Source organism: Crocuta crocuta, unplaced genomic scaffold, assembly GCF_008692635.1.
Source record: "Crocuta crocuta isolate KB4526 unplaced genomic scaffold, BGI_CrCroc_1.0 scaffold242, whole genome shotgun sequence".
Taxonomy (NCBI): domain Eukaryota; kingdom Metazoa; phylum Chordata; class Mammalia; order Carnivora; family Hyaenidae; genus Crocuta; species Crocuta crocuta.
In genome coordinates, this window is record NW_027528614.1 from 489,370 (window position 1) to 504,801 (window position 15,432).

General features: G+C 39.6%; 1 protein-coding gene and 1 non-coding gene across 2 annotated transcripts in view; one reads left to right on the forward strand and one right to left on the reverse strand.

The window, feature by feature from the left end:
- Positions 1–15,021, reverse strand: part of LOC144224108 (uncharacterized) — a 36,737-nt gene extending 21,716 nt beyond the window's left edge. The window contains exons 1-2 of the mRNA XM_077754940.1: positions 14,964–15,021; positions 14,109–14,213 (exon numbers count right to left, since the gene is read on the reverse strand). Coding sequence (XP_077611066.1) covers positions 14,109–14,213; positions 14,964–15,021 — 163 coding nt within the window. The remainder of the gene's footprint in view (positions 1–14,108; positions 14,214–14,963) is intronic.
- On the forward strand, positions 5,639–5,722 carry TRNAR-UCG (transfer RNA arginine (anticodon UCG)). The gene has a single exon. It is a non-coding gene; the product is annotated as a tRNA-Arg (tRNA).
- Positions 15,022–15,432: the final 411 nt, after the last annotated feature.

The following is a 15,432-nucleotide window of genomic DNA, read 5'->3' on the forward strand; positions in this document are numbered from 1 at the left end:
CAGAGCATAGACCAGATGCTGGAACCTAGTAGACTGTTAAGTTATTCATTCCTCTCCGACAGGATTATCCAAATACCTTGACTCTTAAAACTACAAATGTTTAATAACTCACAAATTTTTGTGGCAGAGGAATCCAGGCACAGCGTAGCTGTGTGACACTGCCTCAAGTCTCTATGAAGCCAGAGTTGTGGTCTCAAAGGAGACTCAACAGGGTGAAAATTTTTCTCCCAAGCCCACTCACATGGGCAATGTCAGAATTCAGGTTGAAGTGAGAACCTATTTCAATCTTTTGATCCGGGAACCTATTTCTTTCTCTCCTCTACAGGGTTTTCATACGGTAGCCCCTGACTTAAGTGCTAGATCCCCCATTTCCATGGGTAGAGGAGAGAGAGAAGGAGCAAATGAGGACAGAAAGCAGAGGGAGAGAGAGAGAGAGAGAGAGAGAGAAGGATGGAGAGATAAAGAGAAGCAGAGAGAAATATAGAGAGATGGAATAAACAGAAGAAGAAAGTGATAGAATTTGTGTCATGAAATCTTGAAACTGACCTCCCATCACTCCAAGTATGTTCTGCTGGTTAGAAGTCAGTCACTGACAGCTTAGTGGTTTCACAAAGAGTGAAGTTTACTGGCTGGACATGGACCACTGTCTGTGTCCGCTGAGGAAGTCCAGGAGAGTACTTTCAGCTGTTTCACCCCAGAACTGAGAAGAGTGACATTTTGGAAATGGCTGTAAGTGATGAACTTCCAGCCTCACTCATCATTAGAAAAGTGAACATAGGACAATGGAGTTGGTATAATTTCTCATGCACCAAACCAGCAAAATTATTTCAACAAACCCATGAAACTAGATCCCTTTTTGTCCATTAGAGATAAGGGCACTCATTTTTCTTTTCTTTTCTCTTTCTTTCTTTCTTTCTTTCTTTCTTTCGTTCTTTCTTTCTTTCTTTCTTTCTTTCGTTCTTTCTTTCTTTCTTTCTTTCTTTCGTTCTTTCTTTCTTTCTTTCTTTCTTTCGTTCTTTCTTTCTTTCTTTCTTTCTTTCGTTCTTTCTTTCTTTCTTTCTTTCTTTCGTTCTTTCTTTCTTTCTTTCTTTCTTTCGTTCTTTCTTTCTTTCTTTCTTTCTTTCGTTCTTTCTTTCTTTCTTTCTTTCTTTCTTTCTTTCTTTCTTTCCAAATAGTTTATTGTCAAGTTTGTTTCCATATAACACCCAGTGCTCATCCCCACAAGTGAAGGGCACTCAGTTTTCAATAGTGAGAGGGACCTCAACTTGTTACTGGAGGGGGATTTCACAATTTCAGCGGTCATCAGTTTTATTCTGGTGGGGAGGGGTCTGCTTCTAGAAATCAAAGACAGTGAGTAGAGATTTACACAAAGAATTCATGTAAACATGTATCTTCTCTGCTTTGACACTAAGAGCCCTGAATGGGACACTTCCTCAGAAAGAGAGGAACCCTTTCCTCTGGCAGGAGGACCATAATACAGCCATATAAAATGATGTTTAGACAGAATATCTCACACTGTCAAAACCCTTTAGGGGCGCCTGGGTGGCTTAGTCGGTTAAGCGTCCGACTTTCGCTTAGGTCATGATCTCATGGTTCGTGGGTTCGGGCCCCGCGTCGGGCTCTGTGCTGACTGCCAGCTCAGAGCCTGGAGCCTGTTTCAGTCTGTGACTCCCTCTCTCTCTGGCCCTCCCCTGCTCACGCTGTCTCTCTCTCTCTCTCCTAGAAATAAATAAAACATTAAAATTTTTTTTTAAAAAAACCCTTTAATCGACCATGAACAAGTGAGTGGGCTGTTAAGATTTTTTTTATTTTTTTAAATTTAAATGCTAGTTAGTTAGCATGTTAGTTGCAGAAGTAGAATTCAGTATTTGTCACTTACATATAACACCCAGTGCTCACCACAGGTACCCTCCTTAATACCCATCACTCTAGCCCATCTCTCATCCATCTCTGTCCATCAACCCTCAGTTTGTTCTCTATCATTAAGAGACACCCTTTCTTTTCTTCCACACCTTCCCATATGTTAAATCCTACATATAAAATTCTACATATAAAAAGACATGATGTTTTTCTTTGTAGATGGACTCATTTCGCTTAGCATAATACTTTCTAGTTCCATCCATGGAGTTACAAATGGCAAGAATCCATGCTTTTTGATGACTGTGTAATATTCTCATCAAGGTAAAAGGCTCCTGCACAGTGAAGGAAGCAGTCAACAAAATTCAAAGCAGCATACAGAATGGGAGAAGATATTTCCAAGCGACATATCTGATAAAGGGCTAGGATCCAAAATCTAGAAATGACTTATCAAACTCAACACCCCAAAAACAAACAGCCCGGTTATGAACTGGGCAGAAGACATGAATAGACACTTTCCCAAAGAAGACTTCCAGATGGCTAACAGACACATGGAAAGATGCTCAACATCATTGTTCTTTAGGGAATGCAAACCAAAACCATTAGGAGACCACCTCACACCTGTTAGAGTGGCTAAAATTAACAACACAAGAAGCAACAGTTGTTTGTGAGATATGGAGAAAGGGAACACTCTTGCACTGTGGTTTGGAATGCAAATGGTGCATCCACTCTGTTATGATTTTTTAAAGGAAAATTTTGAAAGCACCCCTCCTTCTATGGTTACTTGTTGTTCTCATTTCTGTGTACTATTTAGAGCACTGTCAGCAGGTGAAGTTTTTTCCCTATGATGAGTAGAGTAAAAAAAATTGAAAGCCAATATAAATTGATATTTTAAGATATGGAGTAGAGGTACCTCAGTTAAAATGAAAACAAAACAAAAACAAATAAACAGTTTACCCAATCAAATAACCAAATTCACATCATGATTCCAATCTGTGAAAAAAAATGCTCATGTGTAGAAAAATAGTTTAGGCTGTGATTGTCTTTGAATGCCAGGATTTTTATTTTCTTCCTTATCCTTATTTTGTCTTTCCAAATAATACAGAAAGCTGCTGGCAATTGTATCCTGGTTTGGTTAAGCTGCTTCATAAACAAAGAAGAAAAAGTCGATAAGGAAGATGACACACTGGAGGTTTCCAAAGAGAATGATTTGATTGTCACAGAGTTAGAGAAGCCCTTGGAACAATTAAAGAGGACTAGAAGATTTCTGCCAAAATGCTATAATTGGTGTGAAAAATGCCGGACAGATCCCTGGTCCACTCCAGCTGAATTATTTGTTCTAGTAATAAGTACACAGATGAGATTATCACACACCTTTTGTTCAATATAAAAATATAGTTTTCCCTTGGAGAATGTGCCATGTGCACTTGAGAAGAAAGTGAATTCCATGGCCTTAGCATGTAGAGTTCTAAATATACCTGTCAAATCCATCTGGTCCAATGTGTCATTCAAGTCCATTGTGTCTTTAGTGATTTTCTGTCTATTTGACCTATCCATTGCTGTAAGTGGAGTATTAAAGTCCCCTGCTATTAGCACATTCTTATCCATAAAATTGTTTCTGTTTGTGATTGTTTTATATATATTTAGGTGCTCCCATATTTGGTGCATAGACATTTATAATTGTTAGCTCTTCCTGATAGATAGACCCTGTAATTGTTATATAATGCCCTTCTTCATCCCTTTTTACGGTCTTTAAAGTCCAGTTTGTCTGATATAAGTATAGCTACTCCAGCTTTCTTTTGCCTTCCAGTGGAATGATAGATATTTCTCCATCCCCTTACTTTCTATTTGAAGGTGTCCTCCAGTCTAAAATGAGTTTCTTGTAGACAGCAAATAGATGGATTTTGTTTTTTTATCCATTCTGCTACCCTATGTCTTTTGATTGGGGCATTTAGTCCATTTATGGCCAACAGACACATGAAACACATTTCTCCTCATCAGGGAAATACAAATCAAAACCACACTGAGATACCACCTCACGCCGGTCAGACTCGCTAAAATGAGCAAATCAGAGGACTGTAGATGCTGGCGAGGATGTGGAGAAACGGTACCCTCCTACACTGTTGGTGGGAATGTAAACTGGTACAGNGGAGGAGGGCGTTGGGACGAGCACTGGGTGTTATATGGAAACCAACTTGACAATAAACTATTAATATATATATTAATTAAAACTATATATTATATATAATTAATTAAAAATATGTATATTAAATATATAAATAAATATTTATATTTATATATTTATATAAATTTATATAAATAAACATATAAATATATATTTATATAATTTATATAAATAAATAAATANCCTCTGATGTGCAAGTCTCTATTTTAAATGGTCCGTTGCTCTTTTCCACCATCGCTGCACATGGACCCCCCTTTCACTTCTGTCCTCTTCATTGGAAGTTATCTCCACATGGCACAGGTCATGTTTTGTCATGGTCACTAATAAAGCTATAGTACTGGGCCCAGAGCAAGGATGGGTGGTGGTTAAAGGAGTTCATACAAAATGAACCTGTACTGGAGGTGGGTAAAGAGGGTCACAAGTACAGGCCTATGATGGCATGCACGGAGTGTTTCCCACTGACCTTCCATTGCAAAGCCTCTTTTATCTATCTAAAATATTGTCCTTCTGATTTTTCTTAAATGCCTGCACAATTCCTGCTAAATATTTCTGCATGCAAGGTAGCAGGAGGAGGCCACATGAGGAGGAGTCTCTGTGCTATGAGCCTTAGAGGATACTGTAACTTCCTCCAAGGTAGCTCTTAACCCACAGCAGGCATGGCAAGAGTTCCATTTCTCAGTTTTCATGCAATTCACCTAGTAAATAATTGGATAGGTTCTCAGTTAATTTTCTTTTTTTTCCATATTACTTTCAGGTCTATAATTCCATATATTGATCTGTGCTAATTATGACAAGTACACAGTTAAACCCCATCACCGATTTCACCAACCCCTCCATCCACCACTGGTACTGTCAGATTATTCTCTAATCTTAAGAGTCTGTTTTTTGATTGTCAGTTATCTCTCTTTCTCTCTCCCTCTCTCTCATTTTTTTCCATTTGCTTGTTTGTTACTTCAATTCCACATATGAGTAAAATTGTTGGATGGTATTTGTCCTTTTCTGATTGGCTTATTTCACTCAACATTATACTTTCTACCTCCATTCATGTTCTATAAATGGATGTATATACACACACACATGGATATGTATATATATGGATATATATATATGGATAGATATATATGGATAGATATAGATAGATGGATACATATATATGCATATATATGGATATATACATGGATGTATATGGATATATATGTATATATTTGGATATAGATATACATGGATACATACATGATACATATATATGGATTAAATATATATGAATATATAGATATATATATGGATATATAAATGGATATATACAGCCAAAAGAAGGAATGAAACGTTTCCATTCACAAGGACATGGATGGAACTAGATAGTATGCTAAGTGAAATAAGTCAGTCAGAAAAAGACATATATCATTCAATAATTTCACTCATATGTGGAATTGAAGAAACAATGAAGCAAAGGGGAAAAGGTAAGTGATAAAATGAAACTCTATTAGTATTCTCTGCCGCAGAACTTTTAAGAGATTCATTATGGAAGACTCCGTATCCCCAAACAGGAACAATACATTACACTTTTACAGTCATTGGAAAAGGTGGCTAAGGGGTGCCTGGGTGGCTCAGTTGGTAAAGCGTCTGACTTCGACTCAGGTCATGATCTCACGGTTGTGGGTTCGAGCCCCACATTGGGCTCTGTGCTGACAGCTAGCTCAGAGCCTGGAGTCTGTTTCAGATTCTGTATCTCCCTCTCTCTCTGACCCTTGCTCATGCTGTCTCTCTCTCTCAGAAATAAATTAAACAGTGTAAAAAAAAAAGAAAAAGAAAACAGAAAAGGTGGCTGACACTATCCTCAATCAGAAAGCACTCCTTAAATTATCAATGATTATCCAGCAACACTGCCCTTGGTTCTCAAAACAAGGAACTTGTGGTCTTGATATTTGGGAACAAGTAGGGAAAACGTTAAAAGTTCAGCATTCTGAGGGGGCTAACATTCCCCCTGAGTTAATCCTCACTTGGTCCCTTGTCCATAGTGCCCCTCTCCCCTTCATTTCAGGATTATATAAGGATGTAAATTACCCCAAATAGAGGAAAATCCTGAGCTTTTTTATAGTCAGCCTGTGCCTTTGGGGCCTTTACAGTCAAAAGATACTCCCTCTCCCTCAAAAGGGTGGGGCCATATTGAGCTTCTAAAAACCTCATCCACCAGTTCTGATAATGTCCTCGCCCCAATGTCCCTATGTTAAGGAAGCCCATAAGGCCTGTAAATTCCAGCTGTTTCCTGTTGTCAGGCAAGATGGGCAATACATCCATGAAGGCCTGCTCTTTCCAAGTGTAAAAGAATTGCAAAAATCAGTTCAGCTGTATGTTCATCACAGCCCTTTTATAATCGGCTTAAAAAATATTTGTGGTACTTAATTCCACGTGTGCCTGAGATTGGGGCTCTCTTATGAGCATCATTTTGACCCCACCCCAGTATGCTGTCTGTGCCCAATAGTTTCATCATGCTTGCGTGGCTCATGCTATGCATCTGGTACGGGGCAGTATTCCCAACCAAGGCAAAAAGCCTGGCTTCCAAACATTGTCAGTAAAACAATGCACTGAAATAATGTGGTGCATTTTACACAGGCCATCCCTAATATAGGTGACTCTAACTCTCTCACTGTTTCTCCCTATACACTTCGGTTGCTCTAACTATATGTGGGGGCTTCCCCCTCATTCTTTTCCTGGATTAATGACTATGATGATTAGAGCCAATGGTCTCTGGCTAGTCTACCTCAGGATGAAGACTTTAAGGAATATTCCCAAGCAGCTGCCAAAATTCCTTGTGTTTCAGGGAACTTCCCTGTCTTCTCTGGCCCAACATGGACTGCCTAATTCCACTAGTGAAAACCAAACCAAACCAAAACAAAAATAGGTATCTGCTCATCTATCTGTGTTGACAGGCTTTAGGACCATGTGAACTCTTTTCTCTGCCTCGGTGCCTTTGCCTGCCTTTAGGCTGCTTGGTGGTCAGCACATCACCTTTTATGCCTTCCCTATCCCTTCCTCCCATTTCTGTGCTGCCTGAGGTGCTCCAAGCATATCTCGCTCTTCACCGACTCAGGTAGCATTAGCTCCTCCTCCTCACATTGTTGAAAAGCAAAAAATTCTCCCTTAGACCTCAGATTTCCTCACTGGTTCCATGGGAAAAATTTGCAATAGTAAATTTTTAAGGGGACACAGATAAAATATTATTAAGATAAGCATCCTCTTTTAAAGTATAAAACTTTTTTCTGCAAAGGTTTACTTAAGGTCAAATAAGCTCCTGTTATCTCTGTTCTAATTTGTTAGCAAAAGGATGAATTAAAGTAATAGTTAACTTTGTCTGTCTCATAGCTTTCATGGGTAATTGTTAAAGTGGCTTTCAGGGTCTTTGGTAACCTAAAACTTGAACATTTTGCTTAAAAGATAAATTGAATTAAGCTCATTAGGCCTCTTCCAAATCAAATGGAATGCTGAAGCACTGCTTACTAAATATAGGTTGATGCTTTTGACTTCTTATGGCAAAAAGAAAACCCACTAAAAATATTTAATCCATTAAAAAAACATGCTTTATGCTTAATGGATTTATAAGTTGACCACCTAAAACATTTTTTGATGTAACAGACAGGTCACAATTGTTTACTACTTAGTTTTCACTGGAGACTAAGATTTCCAAGAGTTAAAATTTTGCTAAATGCAATTAAGGCTAATGGAAATAAGTAACTCCCTATATAAAAAATGTAAGAGATATGTTAAAAAGATATAAAAAATAAAAATGCATTTTTGTTAAAGCTAATACTTAAATAATTAATTCAATAAATAAATGTATATGTTCATTTATAAATAAATATATAAATGTTTGTTTATAAGTAAATTAATGTATAAATATATTTATTTATAAATAAACATAATTTTTAAAAAATCAATCAGGAAATTTATTTATTTTTTAGATTCATACATATTTATTTATTTATTTACAAATAGTTTATTGTCAAGTTGGTTTCCATATAACACTCAGTGGTCGTCTCCACAAGTGCCCTCCTTCATGTCCATCTACCCCCTCCCACAACCTTGGTTAGATTTATTCCTAGGTATTTTATGTTTTTTTGTGCAATTGTGAATGGGATAAGTTTCTTGATTTCTCTTTCTGTTGCTTCATTATTGGTGTATAAAAATGCGACTGATTTCTGTACGTTGATTTTGTACCCTGCAACTTGGCTGAATTCTTGGATTAGTACTAGCAGGCTTCTGGTGGAGTCTGTCAGGTTTTCTATGTAGAGTATCATGTCGACTGTGAAAAGTGAAAGTTTGACTTCTTCTTTGCCAATTCTGATGCTTTTTATTTCCTTTTGTTGCCTGATGGCTGATGCTAGGATTTCCAGCACTTGTGAAACCACCGTGGTGAGAGTGCACATCCTTGTCGTGTTCCTGATCTCAGGGGGAAAGCTCTGTTTTTCCCCGTTGAGGATGATGTTAGCTGAAGGCTTCTCATAGATGGCTTTTATGATGTTTGGTAAGTTCCTTCTATCCCGACTTTCTTGAGGGTCTTTATTAAGAAGGGATGCTGTATTTTGTCAAATGCTTTTTCTGCATCTATCGACAGGATCATATGGTTTTTATTTTTTCTTTTGTTGATGTGATGGATCACATTGATTGATTTGCAAATGTAGAACCATCCCTGTAACCCAGGAATGAATCCCAGCTGATCTTGGTGGATAATTCTTTTTATGTGTTGTTGGATTCGATTTGCAAGTATCTTCTTGAGGATTTTCGCATCCGTATTCATCAAGGGTATTGGCCAGTAGTTCTCTTTTTTTGCTGGATCTCTGTCTGGCTTGGGAATCAGAGTGATGCTGGCTTCAAAAATGAGTACGGGAGTTTTCCTTCGATTACTATTTTTTGGAATAACTTGAGAAGAATTGGTATTAATTCTGTTTTAAACGTCTGGGAGAATTCCCCAGGGAAGCCATCAGGTTCAGGGCTCTTATTTGTTGGGAGATTTTTGATAACTGATTCGATTTCTTCACTAGTTATGGGTCTGTTAAGATTTCCTATCTCTTCTGGTGTGAATTTTGGTGTGTGTTTAGGTGTGTGTTTAGGAATTTGTCCATTTCTTCTAGTTGTCCAATTTTTTGGCATATAATTTTTCATAGTATTCCCTGATAATTGCTTGAATTTCTGAGGGGTTGGTTGTAATAAATCCATTTTCATTAATGATTTTGTCTATTTAGGTGCTCTCTCTTTTCTTTTTGAGAAGCCTGGCTACAGNCTTTTTCTAATTTCTTGAAATAGGCCTGGAGTGCAATGTACTTTCCTCTTAGAACTGCCTTTACTGCATCCCATAAATTTTGGGTTATTGTATTTTCATTTTCATTTGTTTCCATATATTTTTAAATTTCTTCAGGCAATTAGAGCCTGATTGGCCCATTCATTCTTTAGTAAGGTGTTCTTTAACCTCCATGTTTTTGGAGGTTTTCCAGACTTCTTCCTTGATTGATTTCAAGTTTCAAAGCATTATGATCTGACAGTGTGCATGGTATGATCTCAATTCTTTTATATTTATTGAGGGCTGCTTTATGTCCCAGTATGTGATCTATCTTGGAGAATGTGCCATGCGCACTTGAGAAGAAAGTAAATTCCCTGGCCTCAGGATGTAAAGTTCTAAATATATCCGTCAGATCCATCTGGTCCAATGTGTCTTTCAAGTCCATTATTTCTTTAGTGATTTTCTGTCTGGTTGACCTATCCATTGCTGTAAGCGGAGTATTAAAGTCCCCTGCTATTAGCACATTCGTATTTACAAGATTGTTTCTGTTTGTGATTAATTGTTTTAAATATTTAGGTGCTTCCATATTTGGTGCTTAGATATTTATGATTGTTAGTTCTTCCTGATGATAGACCCTGTGATTATTATATAATGCCCTTCTTCATCTCTTGTTATTGTCTTTAATTTAAAGTCCGGTTTTTCTTTTTTCTTTTCTTTTTTTTTTTACAAATAGTTTATTGTCAAATTAGTTTCCACATAACACTCAGTGCTCATCCCCAAAGTGCCCTCCTCCATGCCCATCCCCCCTCCCCCCCACATCCATCAGTCCTCAGTTTTTGTCAGCATTCAAGAGTCTCTCATGGTTTGCCTCTCTCCCTTTCCCCCACNCTCTCCCTTTCCCTCACCATTTCCCCCCTTCTTCTCCCCCATGGTCCTCAGTTAAGTTCCTCCTAATATTCCTATACATGCTTTTAATCTGAAGGTATCTTCCAGTCTAAAATGAACTTCTTGTAGACAGCATATAGATGGATTTTTGTTTTTATTATCCATTCTGCTACCCTATATATTTTGATTGGAGCATTCAGCCCATTTACATTCAGTGTTATTATTGAAATATGTGGGTTTAGAGTCTTTGTGTCCCTTGTGGGGTTCATGCTTGTGGTGGTGTCTCTGGTATCTTTGTTCCTTGCAACATTTCATTCAGAGCGTCCCCCTCAGGATTTCTTGTAGGGCTGGCTTAGACAAATTCAAAGAATTTGTCTTCTATTTTGAATGACAGGCTTGCTGGATAGAGGATTCTTGGCTGCACATTTTTTCTGTTCATCACAGTGAAGATTTCCTGCCATTCCCTTCTGGCCTGCCGAGTTTCAGTAGATAGGTCTGTCACCACTCTGATAGGTTTCCGTTTGTATGTTAGGGCCCTTTTCTCCCTAGCTGCTTTCAAAATTCTCTTTTTGTCATTATATTTTGCCATTCTTACTGTGATGCCATGCAGAAGATTGGTTCAAATTACGTCTGTGGGGAGTCCTCTGTGCCTCTTGTATTTCAACGTCGTCTACTTCCCTCCCCAGTTTGGGGAAGTTCTCTGATATAATTTGTTCCAGGACTCCTTCAGCACCTTTCCTTCTCTCTTCCTCATCTGGGATTCCTATGATACAGATATTGTTGCGTTTGACTGTACTGCTGAGCTCTTGAACTCTTTTTTCATGTACCTGGATCAGTTTGTCTCTTTTTTCTCAGTTTATTCTTTTTCTATAATGATGTCTTCTAAATCACTTATTCCCCTTTCTGCCTCTTCAATCGGTGCATTGGACGCCTCCAATTTATTATGTATCTCATTTATCGCATTTTTAAATTCATCATGCCTATTTTTATGCTCCATGTTGTTTATAGCCATAGTTTCTTTGATATCTTCTATGTTTTTTTCAAGCCCAGCTATTAATTTTATGATTATTGTTCTAAAATCTTGTTCAGTTATACTGCTTATATCTGTTTTGAACAGTTCATTAACTGTCAATTCTTCTTGGAATTTCTTTGGAGGAGAGCTCTTTCATTTCGTCATTTTAGTTAGCTTTCTGTCTCTTGTTAGTTTTAAAGACTTGTTATGCTCTCTGCACCTGTGAGCGCTTCTGTACCCAAGAAGACTCTTTGACTGTCCAGGGCCTATCCTTTCAGAGAGTGTTTTTTGAATGGTATCTCTTGGTCTCTCTTGTTGAGACCTTGGTTATTTTATTTTCCTATTCGTAGTGATATTTGGGACTCTCCACCATGTGTACTTTGCCTTGTTTCTTGAGGTAGCCCTGGAGAGGAAAACAGACAGACAAATACACAGCTAGCAGAGGCACACAAACGCACAGACAAATCCAACAAACATGCAAACCGAGAGGGAAAATGAAAAAGTTAAGAGAAAAGATGGAAGAGGGAAGGCGAATAATAGAAAATAAATATACATAAAAAGGTCAAAAAGAAGAAAAGGAAAAAGAAGAAAACCGACAAAGAATGGTTTAAAGCATGTAACCAGATTTTCCAGCTACCATTAAATAGCCAGTACATGCAGTGCTGGTTGAAGAGCATAGAGAAAGAGAGAGAAGACAGGGCTGAGATGAGGCAAAATTGGAAATAGAATGAACAGACAGAAGGGATAAGAAGCTTTTTTCAAAGAACTAAAGGATGGAATATGGTTGGATAGATGAGAGAAGGATGCTGGTGTTATCCAGAGAAACTATATAGTCTAATTACTCTTGAGAGAAGGAGATGATAAGGTAGGTAGGTGTAGAATTTACATCTACAGAATGGACTAAATGTGACTGTTTAAGCAAGCCAGTGACCAGAGTTAATCAGGTCAGTGTTCTGGAAAAAAAAAAAAAAGGAGGAGGGCAGCTCTCTAGCAGGGATGGGCGTGGTGTGATCCAATGTGTCACGCAGGAGTTCTGCCTTGGCGGTTGTGGGGAGGAGAGTGGTGGGGCTCCAGTCCCTTCTTGAACCAAGCACTGCACCTTACTTTTTTGGGTGTGTAAACTCCCCGTGCCAGGGGCGCAGCCAAAGTGCGTCGCGCTCTTTAACCCAGGCCATGCCTAGTTTCCAAATCTCAGTCCGTGTGCCCCACTGAAATTGCCATAGACACAACCTCGCAGGCGATCCCCTCAGGGCAATTCCAAGCCTCTTGCCTAGCCCTGGGGGTGGAGCCAGAATCGCTGCTCCCTTCTCCTCCAGGTCGGGTTGTCGAGCAAGCACGGGGGCCTGCCTGGGAGGCGCGCCGGGCCCACTGGAGAGCGGGAAACTGGGTCCCTCTGTGTCTAGTCACCCGAAACACGAACTCGCAGGCAAATCTCCCAGTTTTAAGCCCTTCGCCTTCCCTCTAGGGGTCCAGCCAGCTAGAAGCACAATGGCGTGGTCGGCGCATGGCCCCTCCAGGACGAGTTGGCACGCGGGGACCTGGCATGCAGGGATTTGGCGTGCATGTTCCTTCTGTGCCCCAGTGGAGGTTTTTCTGTTCCCCAGCGACTGGGATCGTGTCTTGAGTTGTTTTGGACTCTCTCTTTCCCCTCTCACTCCCCGCATAAGGGGATCACCCCCAACCCTCTGAGTCTCCGATCCCTGCCCGATTTTATCTTCCCCAGTTCGCACTCACATTAGAAGGTTTTCTCAGTGGATTCTCCATCCTTTTTCTCCCAATCTCTTGGGTTCTGTAAGGTTTCCAATGGCTTCAGATCTTTTCTGTGTGAGATATGGGGGCGAGTGCAATGTACAGAGCTCCCTACTTCTCTGCCATCTTGCCCCCCTAAATAAACATAATTTTAACAAAAGGGTAAAACAACAGGACAACATGCCCTTTTAAGTTGTTTCACTTAAGCCTTGGTTTGAAAGACCCATTTCTTCTAATCCACAAGGCCAAGCAATTGTAAAATAAGCACATAATACACTCATAAACATGTTTAAAAAACAAAATAAGGAGATACACCTGTCTGTCTGCATTACAACCTCACCTCCTTCTTGATCACACTATGATTATTCTTAACTTTTAAAATCTTAATCCTCAAGGATTAACTGCAGCTGAGTGACATTCTTCAAAATAAGATAAACCCTCTCACCCTATGGTGCAATGCAAAACCTCCGAAAGTGGGCCCACATAGACTGGGTCCACTAAACTTCTCATCTGGAGTAGTGGATATACCTGTGTTCTTCAGATTCTGGACTTCTGTGGATTTCCTCTCAGTTGGTGAAGTCTTGCCATATCATGGTGGAGACCCCCAGGATTTCTTCCAGTGAGGCAGGACTTCCAGAGAATGACTGAGCAGCAACTGCCTCCATTTTTCAAGATGAAAGAAGCCTCTTCATGGACTCCTCATCATGAAGCCACTCCACAAATGCAAGGCCTTGCCCCTGATATAACACGGGGAAACCTTAAATGCTTGTCTAAAGAGGCCGGCATTCACTTACAACACAATGATATCACCAGAATCACAGATTCATCAGATTCACATCTGATGGCCATGATTTCTGTCATTAACAAAAATTCGATAGGTGTAATCCTGATTCTTCTCCTTGCTCTCATTTGTCCAGCCCAAGCCTAATATTCATATTGGGCTCATCTCCTTAACCCACCTATATTTGATAACTTCACATTCCTAGCCTGGGATATTCCTTTTAGCAGTAATGACAGAGTTCATGGAAAGAACCAATCTTAACCCACATTTCCCAACTGAACAAGAGCATTGGCTTCTATGCCAAGACCTCAATGGTGGCTTCTTCCAGCACCTCTTATATGTGTTACTAAACTTAACAACTTACCTGATGGTTTCGAACTAAAAGTCAACTGGATTTTGCATGTACAGACCAGAACCTCTACAAGGCCAGACAGTTTTACCTTTTTCTCAGCCACAAGCTTTGATACACCTCCAAAAAGAAACATATCTCACACTCACAATGTTATAGCTTGCTCTAGTCACAAATATTCAGACGACCCCTGGAATAGTATTTCTTGGACAACCTGTTATGGAGAGGTAATTCACTGGTAATTCGACAGGAGTCTTAAAGGACACCTTGAAACAAAATATTCAAATAACACCATATCCTTTGACCAGTCTAGTAGGGAGAATAGTTTTTGGAAAGATGGAGGCTTGTCTGGACCTCTAATTTCTGCCCATAAAGGGAAATTAAAAGGGCCTTGACTTGTTAATCTTTGGAAGCTAGGCCTTCCCTTTTTCACAGCCACAATGAAATTTGTGTAAATCGACATATTAATATAACTTGGGCCTCTCTGCACCACAATCAACTGGAATAGATCACTCTTTGTGTCCCTTCTCCCTACGTTCTCTTTGCTACCTTCACTTTACAGATAAAACAACTAGAAAATAATTATAATATCTATACCTCCCAGGGCTGGTTTATGTCATGCACAAGTAGTGATAACATCACCCAATTAAATGTCTCTTCTTTATTCGTACTTAGAAAGCGTGTCTCAGCCTGGGTTCCTGTTATTAGCTCTGAGCCCTATATTCATCCTTCGGGACTAGGTGCATTTTCCAAGCTTGTTCACCATACCCTCCAATGACTCCCTAGCCTGTCCTCACAGCACATTTGTTCTTTTCACTATTAAAGTTCTTGCCCTCCCCCTTTTATTTTTACATGTCTTATCTTTCATACCTTTGTTCATCTCCCTACCAGACTGTGAAGACCTGGCAGGCAACGACGACTTTATCATTGTAAGCCTTGCACTTAGGCCCACCAGATCCCCTAACACAAGAGGAGTGCTTAGAGTAATTACTGAATGAATAAATGGAAAGACTGTGGATCCCTCTGTCTAGATTTTGACCGGCTCACTCTGTGGAGGTAACTGCTAGTAATAGGAGATTCCTGTTGTATCTGAGGCAGGGGAAATCCAGAATGTCCTCTGCATGACCTTTTCCTTGCTGCATGCCTCCAGCAAAACTCAGTGGGCACCACTGACACAGGAGGCTGCCTGTTCCCTGGTGTCCAGGGCTAGCACTGGAGCCACAGGCATGAAGTCTCCCAAACAAAATCAGCACCTTTATGTGGCTGACATGAAAGCAGTGGCCCTTTAAGGTCCTTGGGTAAAGGTCAGGACTTAGAGGCTCCAGGGCTGTACACAGAA